The following is a 13,824-nucleotide window of genomic DNA, read 5'->3' as shown; positions in this document are numbered from 1 at the left end:
GAGACATACTTAACGGAAGTTACAAGCAATTTTGTCTATGTTTTATAATAATAATAGTAATAAAACCTTAAAAATACAATAGGGTCCTCTGTCCCAAAGGGACATTCAGTCCCTAATAAAGATTTCTACACATAGAAGTAATTAATGGGGAAATTGTCGTTTTTTTGGTCTGAATAGCACTTTTTGTTGGAGGCAATGTGAATATGTGAGGAGCCATCAAACATGTGACGTCATCGTCTGCGACTTCCGGTCTTAGCACCGAAAGTTGCGAACTTTATCGTGGATGTTCTCTACTAAATCCTTTCATTAAAAATATGGCAATATCGCGAAATGATCAAGTACGACACATAGAACGGGCCTGCTATCCCCGTTGAAATAAGAAAATCTCATTTAATAAAAATCCCAAATCAAAATCAAACCGGAAGTGGGGGTGCTTTTATTGCGAAAGGAAGGCGGAAACCAGGGCTGCCTTCATATCGGCGCGCTTGCCGGACGTCAACAGGGGACAGGAGGACAAGAAGGCCGCGGTTAATTCCCGAATAAAATCACTTTCAAAAGTTCCACCAAGGCGTCCGGCATAGACGCACGCTAGCCGGAAAAGTTCGGGCCGTATTCGAAGGTAGTTCCCGGGCTGCGCGGAGTCGTCTCGCCGGGAGGCGAGTCCGTCCGCGGCCCGACAGGAAGCGCCATGGAGGGCCGCCACATTACGGACGAGCCCGGCTCGGCCTTGGAGAAGAACGTGGCGGAGCTGACCGTCATGGACGTCTACGACATCGCCGCGGCGGTGGGCCAGGAGTTCGAGCGGATCATCGACCAGTACGGCTGCGAGGCTCTGTCCCGCCTCATGCCCAAGGTGGTGCGCGTCTTGGAGATCCTGGAGGTGATGGTGAGCCGCCACAGCATCGGCCCGGAGACCGACCAACTGCGCCTGGAGCTGGACAAGCTGAGGCTGGAGAGGACGGAGAGGGCGGAGAAGGAGAAGAAGCACAGGAAGGTCAGAAGGAGGATTTTTACGACAATGGGATCTTTATTTGGGGGCTTGGAGTTTGTGCTCCACCTAGTAATAATAATAATAATAATAATAATAATAATAATCATTAAAACTGTAAGCAGCGATGGACGGGACCGACTTTTGCTGGTGTTTACCCATTCAACATATCTTGCCAACTTCCTGTTGATTTTTGCTGAAGGATGTAAATGAATGACATTTAGGTCTAAGTGAGACCTACATAAGGGGTTTTGTTCATGTGTCTATGACATTCCTACCGGAAGTTACAAGCAGTTGTGTCTGTGTTTTCTTCCTAGGAGCAGTTTTGTCTGTTTTATTCCTAAGGAGCGCAATTTTGAGTATTTTTTTTTTTTTTTTTTTTTTTTAAGACGGCATTTTTCACCAGTCCTGATGTGTGTGTCCAGTTTGGTGAGTTTTGAAGCATTTTAAGGGGGTCAAATTACAGCTCAAACAGGCAAACATGACATTTTTTAGGAAACTTTTGTTTTGAAGGGGTTTTTGCCAACTTCCTGTTGATTTTTGCTGAAGGATGTCAGTTTATGAAATCTAGGTCTAAGTCAGACCTACATAGAGGTTTTTGTTTCATGTCTCTACGACATTCCTAACGGAAGTTACAAGCGGTTTTGTCTGTGTTTTTTCCTAGGGGCCGCTAGAGCGAAATTTTGAGTTTTGGTTTTTTTTTTTAATTAGATGGCAATTTTCGCCAGTCCTGATGTGTGTGTAAAATTTGGTGAGTTTTGAAGCATGTTAAGGTGGTCAAATTACAGCGATGGACGGGACCGACCTTTGCTGGTGTTTACCCATTCAACATATCTTGCCAACTTCCTGTTGATTTTTGCTGAAGGATGTAAATGAATGAAATTTAGGTCTAAGTGAGACCTACATAAGGGTTTTTGTTCATGTGTCTACGACATTCCTACCGGAAGTTACAAGCAGTTTTGTCTGTGTTTTCTTCCTAGGAGCAGTTTTGTCTGTTTTATTCCTAAGGAGCGCAATTTTGAGGTTTTTTAAATTTTTTTATTAGACGGCATTTTTCACCAGTCCTGATATGTGTGTCCAGTTTGGTGAGTTTTGAAGCATTTTAAGGGGGTCAAATTACATCTCAAAGAGGCAAATATGACATTTTTTAGGAAACTTTTGTTTTGAAGGGGTTTTTGCCAACTTCCTGTAGATTTTTGCTGAAGGATTTCATTTTATGAAATCTAGGTCTAAGTCAGACCTACATAGAGGTTTTTGTTTCATGTCTCTACGATATTCCTAACGGAAGTTACAAGCCGTTTTTATCTGTGTTTTTTCCTAGGGGGCGCTAGAGCGAAATTTTGAGTTTTGGGGTTTGTTTTTTTATTACATGGCACATTTCGCCAGTCTTGATGTGTGTGTAAAATTTGGTGAGTTTTGAAGCATGTTAAGGGGGTCAAATTACTGCTCCAAGAGGCGGCGGTATAATAATAATAAAACCTTAGAAATACAAAAGGGTCCTCGGTCCCAAAGGGACATTCGGTCCCTAATAATAATAATATTGTGATTTTTACAATATCATAATGTCATTATTCATATTTTAGAGGGCCACAAATCATGTCAGAAGGCCTAGTTTGAAACTTACATGGACATCCTTGCAGCAGATTCTTAGAAACAGCAAAACCATCCTCTCATATAGAGGATCTTTGACTAACTTTTTCTGTGCATGTTTGTTAAAAGAGAAAAATCCTGTCATTTAGAGGATCTTTGACTAACTTTTTCACTGCCTGTCTTTAAAAAGAGCAACATCCTTTCATATAGAGGATCTTCGATTAACTTTTTTACTGCTTGTCTTTAAAATTAGCAAAATCCTGTCCTATAGAGGATCTTTGACTAATTGTTCTACTGTATGTCTTTAAAAGAGCCAAATCATCTCATATAGAGGATCTTTGGCTAACATTCTTACTGGATGTGTTTTAAAAAGAGCAACATCCTTTCATTTAGAGGATCTAGGACTATTTTTTTCACAGTATGTCTTTAAAAAGAGTAAAATTCTATAATATGGAGGATCTTTGACTAACTTTCTCAGTGTATGTTTGTAAAAAGAGAAAAATCCTGTCATTTGGAGGATCTTTGACCAACTTTTTACTGGATGTGTTTAAAAAGAGCAACATCCTTTCATATAGAGGATCTTCGATTAACTTTTTCATTGTATGTCTTCAAAAAGAGTAAAATCCTACTATATAGAGGATCTTTGACTAACTTTTTCTGTGTATGTTTTTATAAAGAGATACATCCTGTCACATACAGGATCTTTGACAATTTTTTCTACTGTATGTCTTTAAATGAGCCAAATCATCTCATATAGAGGATCTTTGGCTAACATTCTTACTGGATGTGTTTAAAAAGAGCAACATCCTTTCATTTAGAGGATCTAGGACTATTTTTTTCACAGTATGTCTTTAAAAAGAGTAAAATTCTATCATATAGAGGATCTTTGACTAACTTTCTCAGTGTATGTCTTCAAAAAGAGTAAAATCCTACCATATAGAGGATCTTTGACCAACTTTTTACTGGATGTGTTTAAAAAGAGCAACATCCTTTCATATAGAGGATCTTCGATTAACTTTTTCATTGTATGTCTTCAAAAAGAGTAAAATCCTACTATATAGAGGATCTTTGACTAACTTTCTCAGTGTGTGTTAGTAAAAAAAGAAAAATCCTGTCATATTGACGAATCTTTGTCTAACTTTTTACTGTATGTCTTTAAATAAGCCAAATCATCTCATATAAAGGATCTTTGACTAACTTTTTTACTGGATGTTTAAAAAGAGCAAAATCCTCTCATACACGGGATCTTTGAGTAACTTTTTCAGTGTATGTTTGTAAAAAGAGACAAATCCTGTCATATAGAGGATCTTTGACTAACTTTTTCACTGCATGTCTTTAAAAAGAGCAAGATCCTCTCATGTAGAGGATCTTTGACTAACCTTTTCAGTGTATGTCTACAAAAAGAGAGTAATCCTCTCACGTAGAGGATCTTTTACTTACTTTTTCACTGTGTCTTTAAAATTAGCAACATTTTGTCCTATAGAGGATCTTTGACTAACTTTTTCACTGTATGTCCTTTAAAAAGAGTAAAATCTTATATCTAAGAGGATATTTGACGTGCGTCTTTTTAAGTGTACGTCTTTAAAAAGAGCAAAAACCTCTCATATAGAGGATCTTTGACTAACCTTTTCACTGCATGTCTTTTAAAAAGAGCAAAACCCTCCTATATAGAGGATCTTTGACCAACTTTTTTACTGGATGTGTTTAAAAAGAGCAAAATCCTCTCATACACGGGATCTTTGAGTAACTTTTTCAGTGTATGTTTGTAAAAAGAGAAAAATCCTGTCATATAGAGGATCTTTGACTAACTTTTTCACTGCATGTCTTTAAAAAAGCCAAGATCCTCTCATGTAGAGGATCTTTGACTAACCTTTTCAGTGTATGTCTATAAAAAGAGAGTAATCCTCTCACGTAGAGGATCTTTTACTTACTTTTTCACTGTGTCTTTAAAATTAGCAACATTGTGTCCTATAGAGGATCTTTGACTAACTTTTTCACTGTATGTCCTTTAAAAAGAGTAAAATCTTATATCTAAGAGGATATTTGACGTGCATCTTTTTAAGTGTACGTCTTTAAAAAGAGCAAAAACCTCTCATATAGAGGATCTTTGACTAACCTTTTCACTGTATGTCTTTTAAAAAGAGCAAAACCCTCCTATATAGAGGATCTTTGACTAACTTTTTTACTGGATGTGTTTAAAAAGAGCAAAATCCTCTCATACACGGGATCTTTGAGTAACTTTTTCAGTGTATGTTTGTAAAAAGAGAAAAATCCTGTCATATAGAGGATCTTTGACTAACTTTTTCACTGCATGTCTTTAAAAAGAGCAAGATCCTCTCATGTAGAGGATCTTTGACTAACCTTTTCAGTGTATGTCTGTAAAAAGAGAGGAATCCTCTCACGTAGAGGATCTTTTACTTACTTTTTCACTGTATGTCTTTAAAATTTGCAACATTTTGTCCTATAGAGGATCTTTGACTAACTTTTTCACTGTATGTCCTTTAAAAAGAGTAAAATCTTATCATATCTTAGAGGATATTTGACGTGCATCTTTTTAAGTGTACGTCTTTAAAAAGAGCAAAATCCTCTCATATAGAGGATCTTTGACTAACCTTTTCACTGCATGTCTTTTAAAAAGAGCAAAACCCTCCTATATAGAGGATCTTTGACTAACTTTTTTACTGGATGTGTTTAAAAAGAGCAAAATCCTCTCATACACGGGATCTTTGAGTAACTTTTTCAGTGTATGTTTGTAAAAAGAGAAAAATCCTGTCATATAGAGGATCTTTGACTAACTATTTCACTGCATGTCTTTAAAAAGAGCAAGATTCTCTCATGTAGAGGATCTTTGACTAACCTTTTCAGTGTATGTCTATAAAAAGAGAGAAATCCTCTCACGTGGAGGATCTTTTACTTACTTTTTCACTGTATGTCTTTAAAATTAGCAACATTTTGTCCTATAGAGGATCTTTGACTAACTTTTTCACTGTATGTCCTTTAAAAAGAGTAAAATCTTATCATATAGAGGATATTTGACGTGCATCTTTTTAAGTGTACGTCTTTAAAAAGAGCAAAAACCTCTCATATAGAGGATCTTTGACTAACCTTTTCACTGCATGTCTTTTAAAAAGAGCAAAACCCTCCTATATAGAGGATCTTTGACTAACCTTTTCAGTGTATGTTTGTAAAAAGAGAAAAATCCGGTCATATAGAAGATCTTTGACTGAATTTTTTTTCAGTCGTCCCTTAGAAACCGCAGAGTACTCCTGCCATATAGGGGATCTTTGACTAACTTTTTTGTGGCGGGCCATTCAAAACAGCAGAATACTCCCGCCGCATAGAGGATCTTTGACCAGTGTTTTTGCAGCACGCTTTTGAAAAACAGTGTGGCAGGATCTTTGACTGGCATTTTTGCTGTCAGATGTTGAAAATTGCTCAATTTTGGCCTTGCATTATCTTGGCTATTTCTAAGGACCGGCTGCAAAAAGCAGGACGGATGACTCTTGTCACATAGAGGATCTTTGAGGTCCTTTTTGCAGTAGATTCTTAAGAGTAGACTTAGTTGTCGTCGCAGTATTCTTAGTAGCAGCACGCAGTTGGAACTGTACCTAATGTTGTGGCTTTTGGGTGTGTTGTGTAATCATCACACACACACACACACACATACAAGCTATAAAAAGTGTGTATCTCGTGACCGTGCGCTCACACACCGGTGGACTGATGACTGGTATGAAGTGACACTGAGGAGGTGCGGCACGGTTAAGGACGAATCATGAAGAGAAAAAAACGCTTTTATGAAGTCATAACACAATAAAAACATGAAGTCTTAAAAAGAACCTGCTTTTAAAAAAATGGGCCTGCGCTTTAAAGTGATCCTAACAAAACAGAACAACGGTGGCCGCTTTTGTTTGGGCATTTTCTGATTGCATAGCTGCATAAATAGCATAAATAGCTGCTGCGCTGGGTCATTAACAGTTCAAACGAAAAGGTGCTTTGAGCAGTGTCAGGTTTGGCCCCTCTCTGCTTTGTAGATTTCGGGTCATGATATGGTCTTCCTGTGGCTGTCCAATATATCAAAGAAACCGACACCTCCACGTCGCAACGACAGGACAACCTGAACTCACGGGAAAACAAGTTGTGTGGTAACTTATATACAAATATTCTGACATAAACTGACTGGACGAAGACTGGATAGAGCGGGGGTAATGTGGGCTGTTTTGGGTGCACCGGTCCAAAGTCTGGCAGCAGTCTGAAGTCTCTTAAGAGTTGACTCGTTGAAAAGAGAATTGCAATAGTCCATATTTCCACATCTGGTCTTGACAGCCAACTCCTCAATATAGAGATGTCCCTCGGGTGACAAGAACAGTTTTTGACCCTCTAAAAACTTGGACTGATCCAACACGTGCCCAAGGTTTCCGAGGCTGCTTTCAACAGATGCACCAAGGGATCTTTTATTCGAGTTTCCCTTTTTGTTAGATCTTATCTGGAGGACATGTGAGGACAACCAGTTCTTGCTGGAGGATACACATTCCAAGACCTCCCATAAGAAGGTAAAGTCTGTATCGTCGAAGGAGCGATACAGGTGACTATCATCTACCGGGAAATGATATGAAGCAGTTTTCAAACTACGGATCAACTGACCGAGAGGCATCAGGCAGGACAAAAATAAACCAGACCCCAGAACAGAACCGTGGGCAAGTCCGCAGCGTTGGCGCCAGACCCCATCAAGTCATAAAAATGGGGTCCCACAGTACATTTTTGGGGGTCCCACTTTTTTGTAACCGTAGTTTTTTCTATATTTGTATTGAATAAGTTGTAGCTGTATTTATTTTAGGATAAAAGTGTAAAAAAGTTTTTTCTTGGGTCATGAAATGATGTGTGTGCCAGTACATTTGCTATTTGGAGGATCTTTGACCAGCTACTTTTGGAGTGGGTCTTCAAAGACAGGAGAGTACTTCTGCCATAAAGAGGATCTTTGACTAGCTTTTGTTACACTGGGCCCTTAAAATGGCAGAGTGCTCCTGCCATTTGGAGGATCTTTGACTAGCTACTTTTGCAGTGGGTCCTCAAAAACAGCAGAGTACTTCTGCCATAAAAATGATCTTTGACTAGCTTTTGTTACACTGGGCCCTTAAAATAGCAGAGTCCTCCTGCCATTTGGAGGATCTTTGACTAGCTACTTTTGCAGTTGGCCCTTAAAAACAGCAGAGTACTCCTGTCATAAAGAGGATCTTTGACTAGCTTTTTTTTGCAGTGTGCCCTTAAAAACAACGGAGTACCCCTGCCATTTGGAGGATCTTTGACTAGCTACTTTTGCAGTGGGTCCTTAGAAACAGCAGAGTACTCCTGTCATATAGAGGATCTTTGACTAGCTTTTTTGCTGTGGGCCCTTAAAAACAGCAGAGTACTCCTGTCATATAGAGGATCTTTGACTAGCTTTTTTTTGCAGTGTGCCCTTAAAAACAATAGAGTACCCCTGCCATTTGGAGGATCTTTGACTAGCTACTTTTGCAGTGGGTCCTTAGAAACAGCAAAGTACTCCTGTCATATAGAGGATCTTTGACTAGCTTTTTTGCTGTGGGCCCTTAAAAACAACAGAGTATGCCTGCCATTTGGAGGATCTTTGACTAACTACTTTTGCAGTGGGCCCTTAAAAACCACAGAGTACTCCTGTCATAAAGAGGATCTTTGACTAGCTTTTTTGCAGTGGCCCCTTAAAAACTGCAGAGTACTCCTGCCATTTGGATGATCTTTGACTAGCTACTTTTGCAGTGGGTCCTTAAAAACAGCAGAGTACTCCTGCCATTTGGAGGATCTTTGACTAACTGCTTTTGCAGTGGGCCCTTAAAAACAGCATAGTACTCCTGTAATATAGAGGATCTTTAACTAGCTTTTTTTTTTGCAGTGTGCCCTTAAAAACAATAGAGTACCCCTGCCATTTGGAGGATCTTTGACTAACTGCTTTTGCAGTTGGCCCTTAAAAAACACAGAGTACTCCTGTCATAAAGAGGATCTTTGACTAGCTTTTTTGCAGTGGCCCCTTAAAAACAGCAGAGTACTCCTGCCATTTGGAGGATCTTTGACTAACTGCTTTTGCAGTGGGCCCTTAAAAACAGCAGAGTACTCCTGTAATATAGAGGATCTTTAACTAGCTTTTTTTTGCAGTGTGCCCTTAAAAACAGCAGAGTACCCCTGCTATTTGGAGGATCTTTGACTAGCTACTTTTGCAGTTGGCCCTTAAAACAGCAGAGTACTCCTGTCATTTGGAGGATCTTTGACTAGCTACTTTTGCAGTGGGCCCTTAAAATAGCAGAGTCCTCCTGCCATATAGAGAATCTTTGACTAGCTTTTTTTTGCAGTGTGCCCTTAAAAACAGCAGAGTACCCCTGCCATTTGGAGGATCTTTGACTAGCTACTTTTGCAGTTGGCCCTTAAAAACAGCAGAGTACTCCTGCTATATAGAGGATCTTTGACTAGCTTTTTTTTGCAGTGGGCCCTTAAAAACAGCATAGTACTCCTGCCATATAGAGGATCTTTGACCAGCTTTTTTTTGCAGTGGGCCCTTAAAAACAGCAGAGTACTCCTGTCATATAGAGGATCTTTGACTAGCTTTTTTTTGCTGTGGGCCCTTAAAAACAACAGAGTACCCCTGCCATTTGGAGGATCTTTGACTAACTACTTTTGCAGTGGGCCCTTAAAAACCACAGAGTACTCCTGTCATAAAGAGGATCTTTGACTAGCTTTTTTGCAGTGGCCCCTTAAAAACAGCAGTGTACTCCTGCCATTTGGAGGATCTTTGACTAGCTACTTTTGCAGTGGGTCCTTAAAAACAGCAGAGTACTCCTGTCATATAGAGGATCTTTGACTAGATTTTTTGCAGTGGGCCCTTAAAAACAGCAGAGTAGTCCTACCATATAGAGGATCTTTGACTTTCAAGGCAGCGCGGCCTTCACACATTTTCCAGGTTGTTGTGACGTGAAGACCAAAGAGCCGACTGTAAATATCCAACGTGAGAGTCTCTAGTAACTTCACTTGCTCCACGCCAGAAGTCAACCTTGTGATGTCTCCAGCGTGACAAAGATCTTGTTTTTTTTTTTTAAACTACCACGGCGTGAGGTGGAGACCTGCGACTACACCTGTGTTCTCTTGCTGGCTCTTCAGGAGATGGAGCTGGTGGAGGACGTGTGGAGAGGCGAGGCTCAAGACTTGCTCTCCCAGATTGCTCTGCTGCAGGAGGAGAACCAGAGTCTCCTCAACAACATGTCCTCCCGGGACCCCATGACCGAGGAGGACCTGCAGCGGCACCAGGGTGAGGCCGGGGGAGGAGGAGGAGGACGGTGCATGGGAAGGTGGAGGAGGAAAGTGGATGAAGGAGGTGCATGAAGAAGGTGGAGGAAGGTGGGTGAGGAAGGTAGATGAAGGTGGGTAAAGGAACGGATGAGAAGGTGGAGGAAGTTGCATGAGAAGGGGGGTGAAGGAGGGAGGGAGGTGGGTAAAAAGAGGATGAGAAGGTGGATGAAGGAGGTAGATGAAGGTGGATGAAGAAAGTAGATACAACAGTGGGTGAGGAAGGTGGATGAAGGTGGGTAAAAAGAAGATAAGAAGGTGGATGAAGGTGGATAAGAAAGTGGATGAGGAAGGTGGGTAAAAAGAGGATAAGGTGGATGAAGAAAGTGGATGAAGGTGGATGAAGAAAGTGGATGAAGGTGGATAAGAAAGTGGATGAGGAAGGTGGATGAAGGAGGTGGAGGAAGGTGGGTAAAAAGAGGATAAGAAGGTGGGTAAAAAGAGGATAAGAAAGAGGATGAAGGTGGATAAGAAAGTGGATGAAGGAGGTGGAGGAAGGTGGGTAAAAAGAGGATAAGAAGGTGGATGAAGAAAGTGGATGAAGGTGGGTAAATAAATGGATGAGAAGGTAAATGAAGGAAGTGGATGGGAAGGTGGATGAAGGTGGATAAGAAAGTGGATGAGAAGGTTGATGAAGGAGGTGGATGAAGAAAGTAGATACAACAGTGGGTGAGGAAGGTGGATGAAGGTGGGTAAAAAGAAGATATAAAAGTGGATAAGAAAGTGGATGAGGAAGGTGGGTAAAAAGAGGATAAGGTGGATGAAGGTGGATAAGAAAGTGGATGAGGAAGGTGGATGAAGGAGGTGGAGGAAGGTGGATGAAGGTGGGTAAAAAGAGGATAAGAAAGAGGATGAAGGTGGGTAAGAAAGTGGATGAGGAAGGTGGGTAAAAAGAGGATAAGAAGGTGGATGAAGAAAGTGGATGAAGGTGGGTAAATAAGTGGATGAGAAGGTAGATGAAGGTGGATAAGAAAGTGGATGAGAAGGTTGATGAAGGAGGTGGAGGAAGGTGGATGAAGGTGGGTAAAAAGAGGATAAGAAAGAGGATGAAGGTGGGTAAGAAAGTGGATGAGGAAGGTGGGTAAAAAGAGGATAAGAAGGTGGATGAAGAAAGTGGATGAAGGTGGGTAAATAAGTGGATGAGAAGGTAGATGAAGGAAGTGGATATGAAGGTGGATAAGAAAGTGGATGAGAAGGTTGATGAAGGAGGTGGAGGAAGGTGGGTAAAAAGAGGATAAGAAGGTGGATGAAGAAAGTGGGTGAAGGTGGGTAAATAAGTGGATAAGAAGGTAGATGAAGGAAGTGGATGAGAAGGTTGATGAAGGAGGTGGAGGAAGGTGGATGAAGGTGGGTAAAAAGAGGATAAGAAAGAGGATGAAGGTGGGTAAGAAAGTGGATGAGGAAGGTGGGTAAAAAGAGGATAAGAAGGTGGATGAAGAAAGTGGATGAAGGTGGGTAAATAAGTGGATGAGAAGGTAGATGAAGGAAGTGGATATGAAGGTGGATAAGAAAGTGGATGAGAAGTTTGATGAAGGAGGTGGAGGAAGGTGGGTAAAAAGAGGATAAGAAGGTGGATGAAGAAAGTGGGTGAAGGTGGGTAAATAAGTGGATAAGAAGGTAGATGAAGGAAGTGGATGAGAAGGTGGATGAAGGTGGATAAGAAAGTGGATGAGAAGGTTTATGAAGGAGGTAGAGGAAGGTGGGTAAAAAGGTGGATGAAGAAAGTAGATGGAGGCAGATGAAGGTGGATGAGATGGTGAGTGAGGAAGGTGGATGAAGGAGGTGGAGGAAGGTGGGTAAAAAGAGGATAAGAAGGTGGATGAAGGTGGGTAAATAAGTGGATGAGAAGGTAGATGAAGGAAGTGGATGAGAAGGTGGATAAGAAAGTGGATGAGAAGGTTGATGAAGGAGGTAGAGGAAGGTGGGTAAAAAGGTGGATGAAGAAAGTAGATGAAGGAGGCAGATGAAGGTGGATGAGATGGTGAGTGAGGAAGGTGGATGAAGAAGGTGGATGAAGGTGGGTAAAAAAGTGGATGAAGGAGGAGGAGGAAGGTGGATGAAAGAGGTAGATGAAGGTGGGTAAAAGGGTGGATGAAGAAAGTAGATACAACAGTGGGTGATGAAGGATATGGAGGAAGGTGTGTAAAAAGAGGATAATAAGCTGGATGAAGAAAGAGGATGAGAAGGTGGATGAAGGTGGATGAAGGTGGATGAGATGGTGGGTGAGGAAGGTGGATGAAGGTGGGTAAAAAAGTGGATGAGGAAGGATGGGGAGGAAGGTGGATGAAAGAGGTAGATGAAGGTGGATGAAGGAGGGGGAAGAGGGTGGATGAAAGAGGTAGATTAGGGTAAATGAGAAAGTGGATGAAGGAGGGGGAAGAAGGTGAATGAAGGAGGTTGAAGAAGGTGGTTAAAAATGTGGATGAAAAAAGTAGATACGACGGTGGGTGAGGAAGGTGGATGAAGGAGGTGGAGGAAGGTGGGTAAAAAGAGGATACGAATGTGGATGAAGAAAGTGGATGAAGAAAGTGGATGAAGGTGGGTAAGAAAGTGGATGAGAAGGTTGATGAAGGAGGTAGAGGAAGGTGGGTAAAAAGGTGGATGAAGAAAGTAGATGAAGGAGGCAGATGAAGGTGGATGAGATGGTGAGTGAGGAAGGTGGATGAAGTTGGGTAAAAAAGTGGATGAAGGAGGAGGAGGAAGGTGGATGAAAGAGGTAGATGAAGGTGGGTAAAAGGGTGGATGAAGAAAGTAGATACAACAGTGGGTGAGGAAGGTGGATAAAGGATATGGAGGAAGGTGGGTAAAAAGAGGATAATAAACTGGATGAAGAAAGAGAATGAGAAGGTGGATCAAGGTGGATGAGGTGGTGGGTGAGGAAGGTGGATGAAGGTGGGTAAAAAAGTGGATGAGGAAGGTGGGTGAAGGAGGCGGAGGAAGGTGGATGAAAGAGGTAGATGAGGGTAAATGAGAAAGTGGCTGAAGGAGGGGGAAGAGGCTGAATGAAAAAGGTAGATTAGGGTAAATGGGAAAGTGGATGGAGGGGGAAGAAGGTGAATGAAGGAGGTTGAAGAAGGTGGTTAAAAATGTGGATGAAAAAAGTAGATAAGACAGTGGGTGAGGAAGGTGGATGAAGGAGGTGGAGGAAGGTGGGTAAAAAGAGGATACGAAGGTGGATGAAGAAAGTGGAGGAGAAGGTGGATGAAGAAAGTGGAGGAGAAGGTGGATGAAGGTGGATAAGGAGGGTGGATGAGATGGTGGGTGAGGAAGGTGGATGAAGGTGAGTAAAATAAGTGGATGATAAGGTGGATGAAAGAGGTAGATGAAGGTGGGTAAAAAGGTGGATGAAGAAAGTAGATATGACAGTGGGTGAGGAAGGTGGGTAAAAAAGTGGATAAGAAGGTGGATGAGATGGTGGGTGAGGAAGGAGGATAAAAGAGGTGGAGGAAAGTGGATGAGAAGGTAGATGAAGAAAGTGGGTGAGATGGTGTGTGAGGAAGGTGGAGGAAGGTGGGTAAAAGAGGATAAGAAGGTGGATGAAGGTGGGTAAATAAGTGGATGAGAAGGTAGATGAAGGAAGTGGATGAGAAGGTGGATGAAGGTGGATAAGAAAGTGGATGAGGAGGTTGATGAAGAAGGTGGAGGAAGATGGGTAAAAAGAGGATAAGAAGGTGGATGAAGAAAGTGGATGAAGGTGGGTAAATAAGTCGATGAGAAGGTAGATGAAGGAAGTGGATGAGAAGGTGGATGAAGGTGGATAAGAAAGTGGATGAGAAGGTTGATGAAGGAGGTAGAGGAAGGTGGGTAAAAAGGTGGATGAAGAAAGTAGATGGAGGCAGATGAAGGTGGATGAGATGGTGAGTGAGGAAGGTGGATGAAGGAGGTGGAGGAAGGTGGGT

At 41.4% G+C, this 13,824-nt stretch overlaps 1 protein-coding gene across 7 annotated transcripts in view; it reads left to right on the top strand.

The window, feature by feature from the left end:
• The first annotated feature begins 454 nt into the window (after positions 1–454).
• rilpl1 (Rab interacting lysosomal protein-like 1) overlaps positions 455–13,824 on the top strand; it is a 53,380-nt gene continuing 40,010 nt past the window's right edge. For 4 of the 7 annotated variants that reach the window (XM_061907846.1, XM_061907845.1, XM_061907844.1 and 1 more), the window contains exons 1-2: positions 456–994; positions 9,740–9,887. In XM_061907846.1, the coding sequence (XP_061763830.1) occupies positions 689–994; positions 9,740–9,887 (454 nt within the window). In that variant the 5' untranslated portion in view covers positions 456–688. Of the gene's footprint in view, positions 995–9,739; positions 9,888–13,824 lie in introns of all 7 variants that reach the window. The other 3 variants (XM_061907842.1, XM_061907843.1, XM_061907847.1) reach the window with 2 other exon arrangements.

This window comes from Nerophis ophidion, linkage group LG08 (genome assembly GCF_033978795.1).
Source record: "Nerophis ophidion isolate RoL-2023_Sa linkage group LG08, RoL_Noph_v1.0, whole genome shotgun sequence".
Classification (NCBI taxonomy): Eukaryota; Metazoa; Chordata; class Actinopteri; order Syngnathiformes; family Syngnathidae; genus Nerophis; species Nerophis ophidion.
This window is presented reverse-complemented; position numbering and strand designations above follow the sequence as displayed.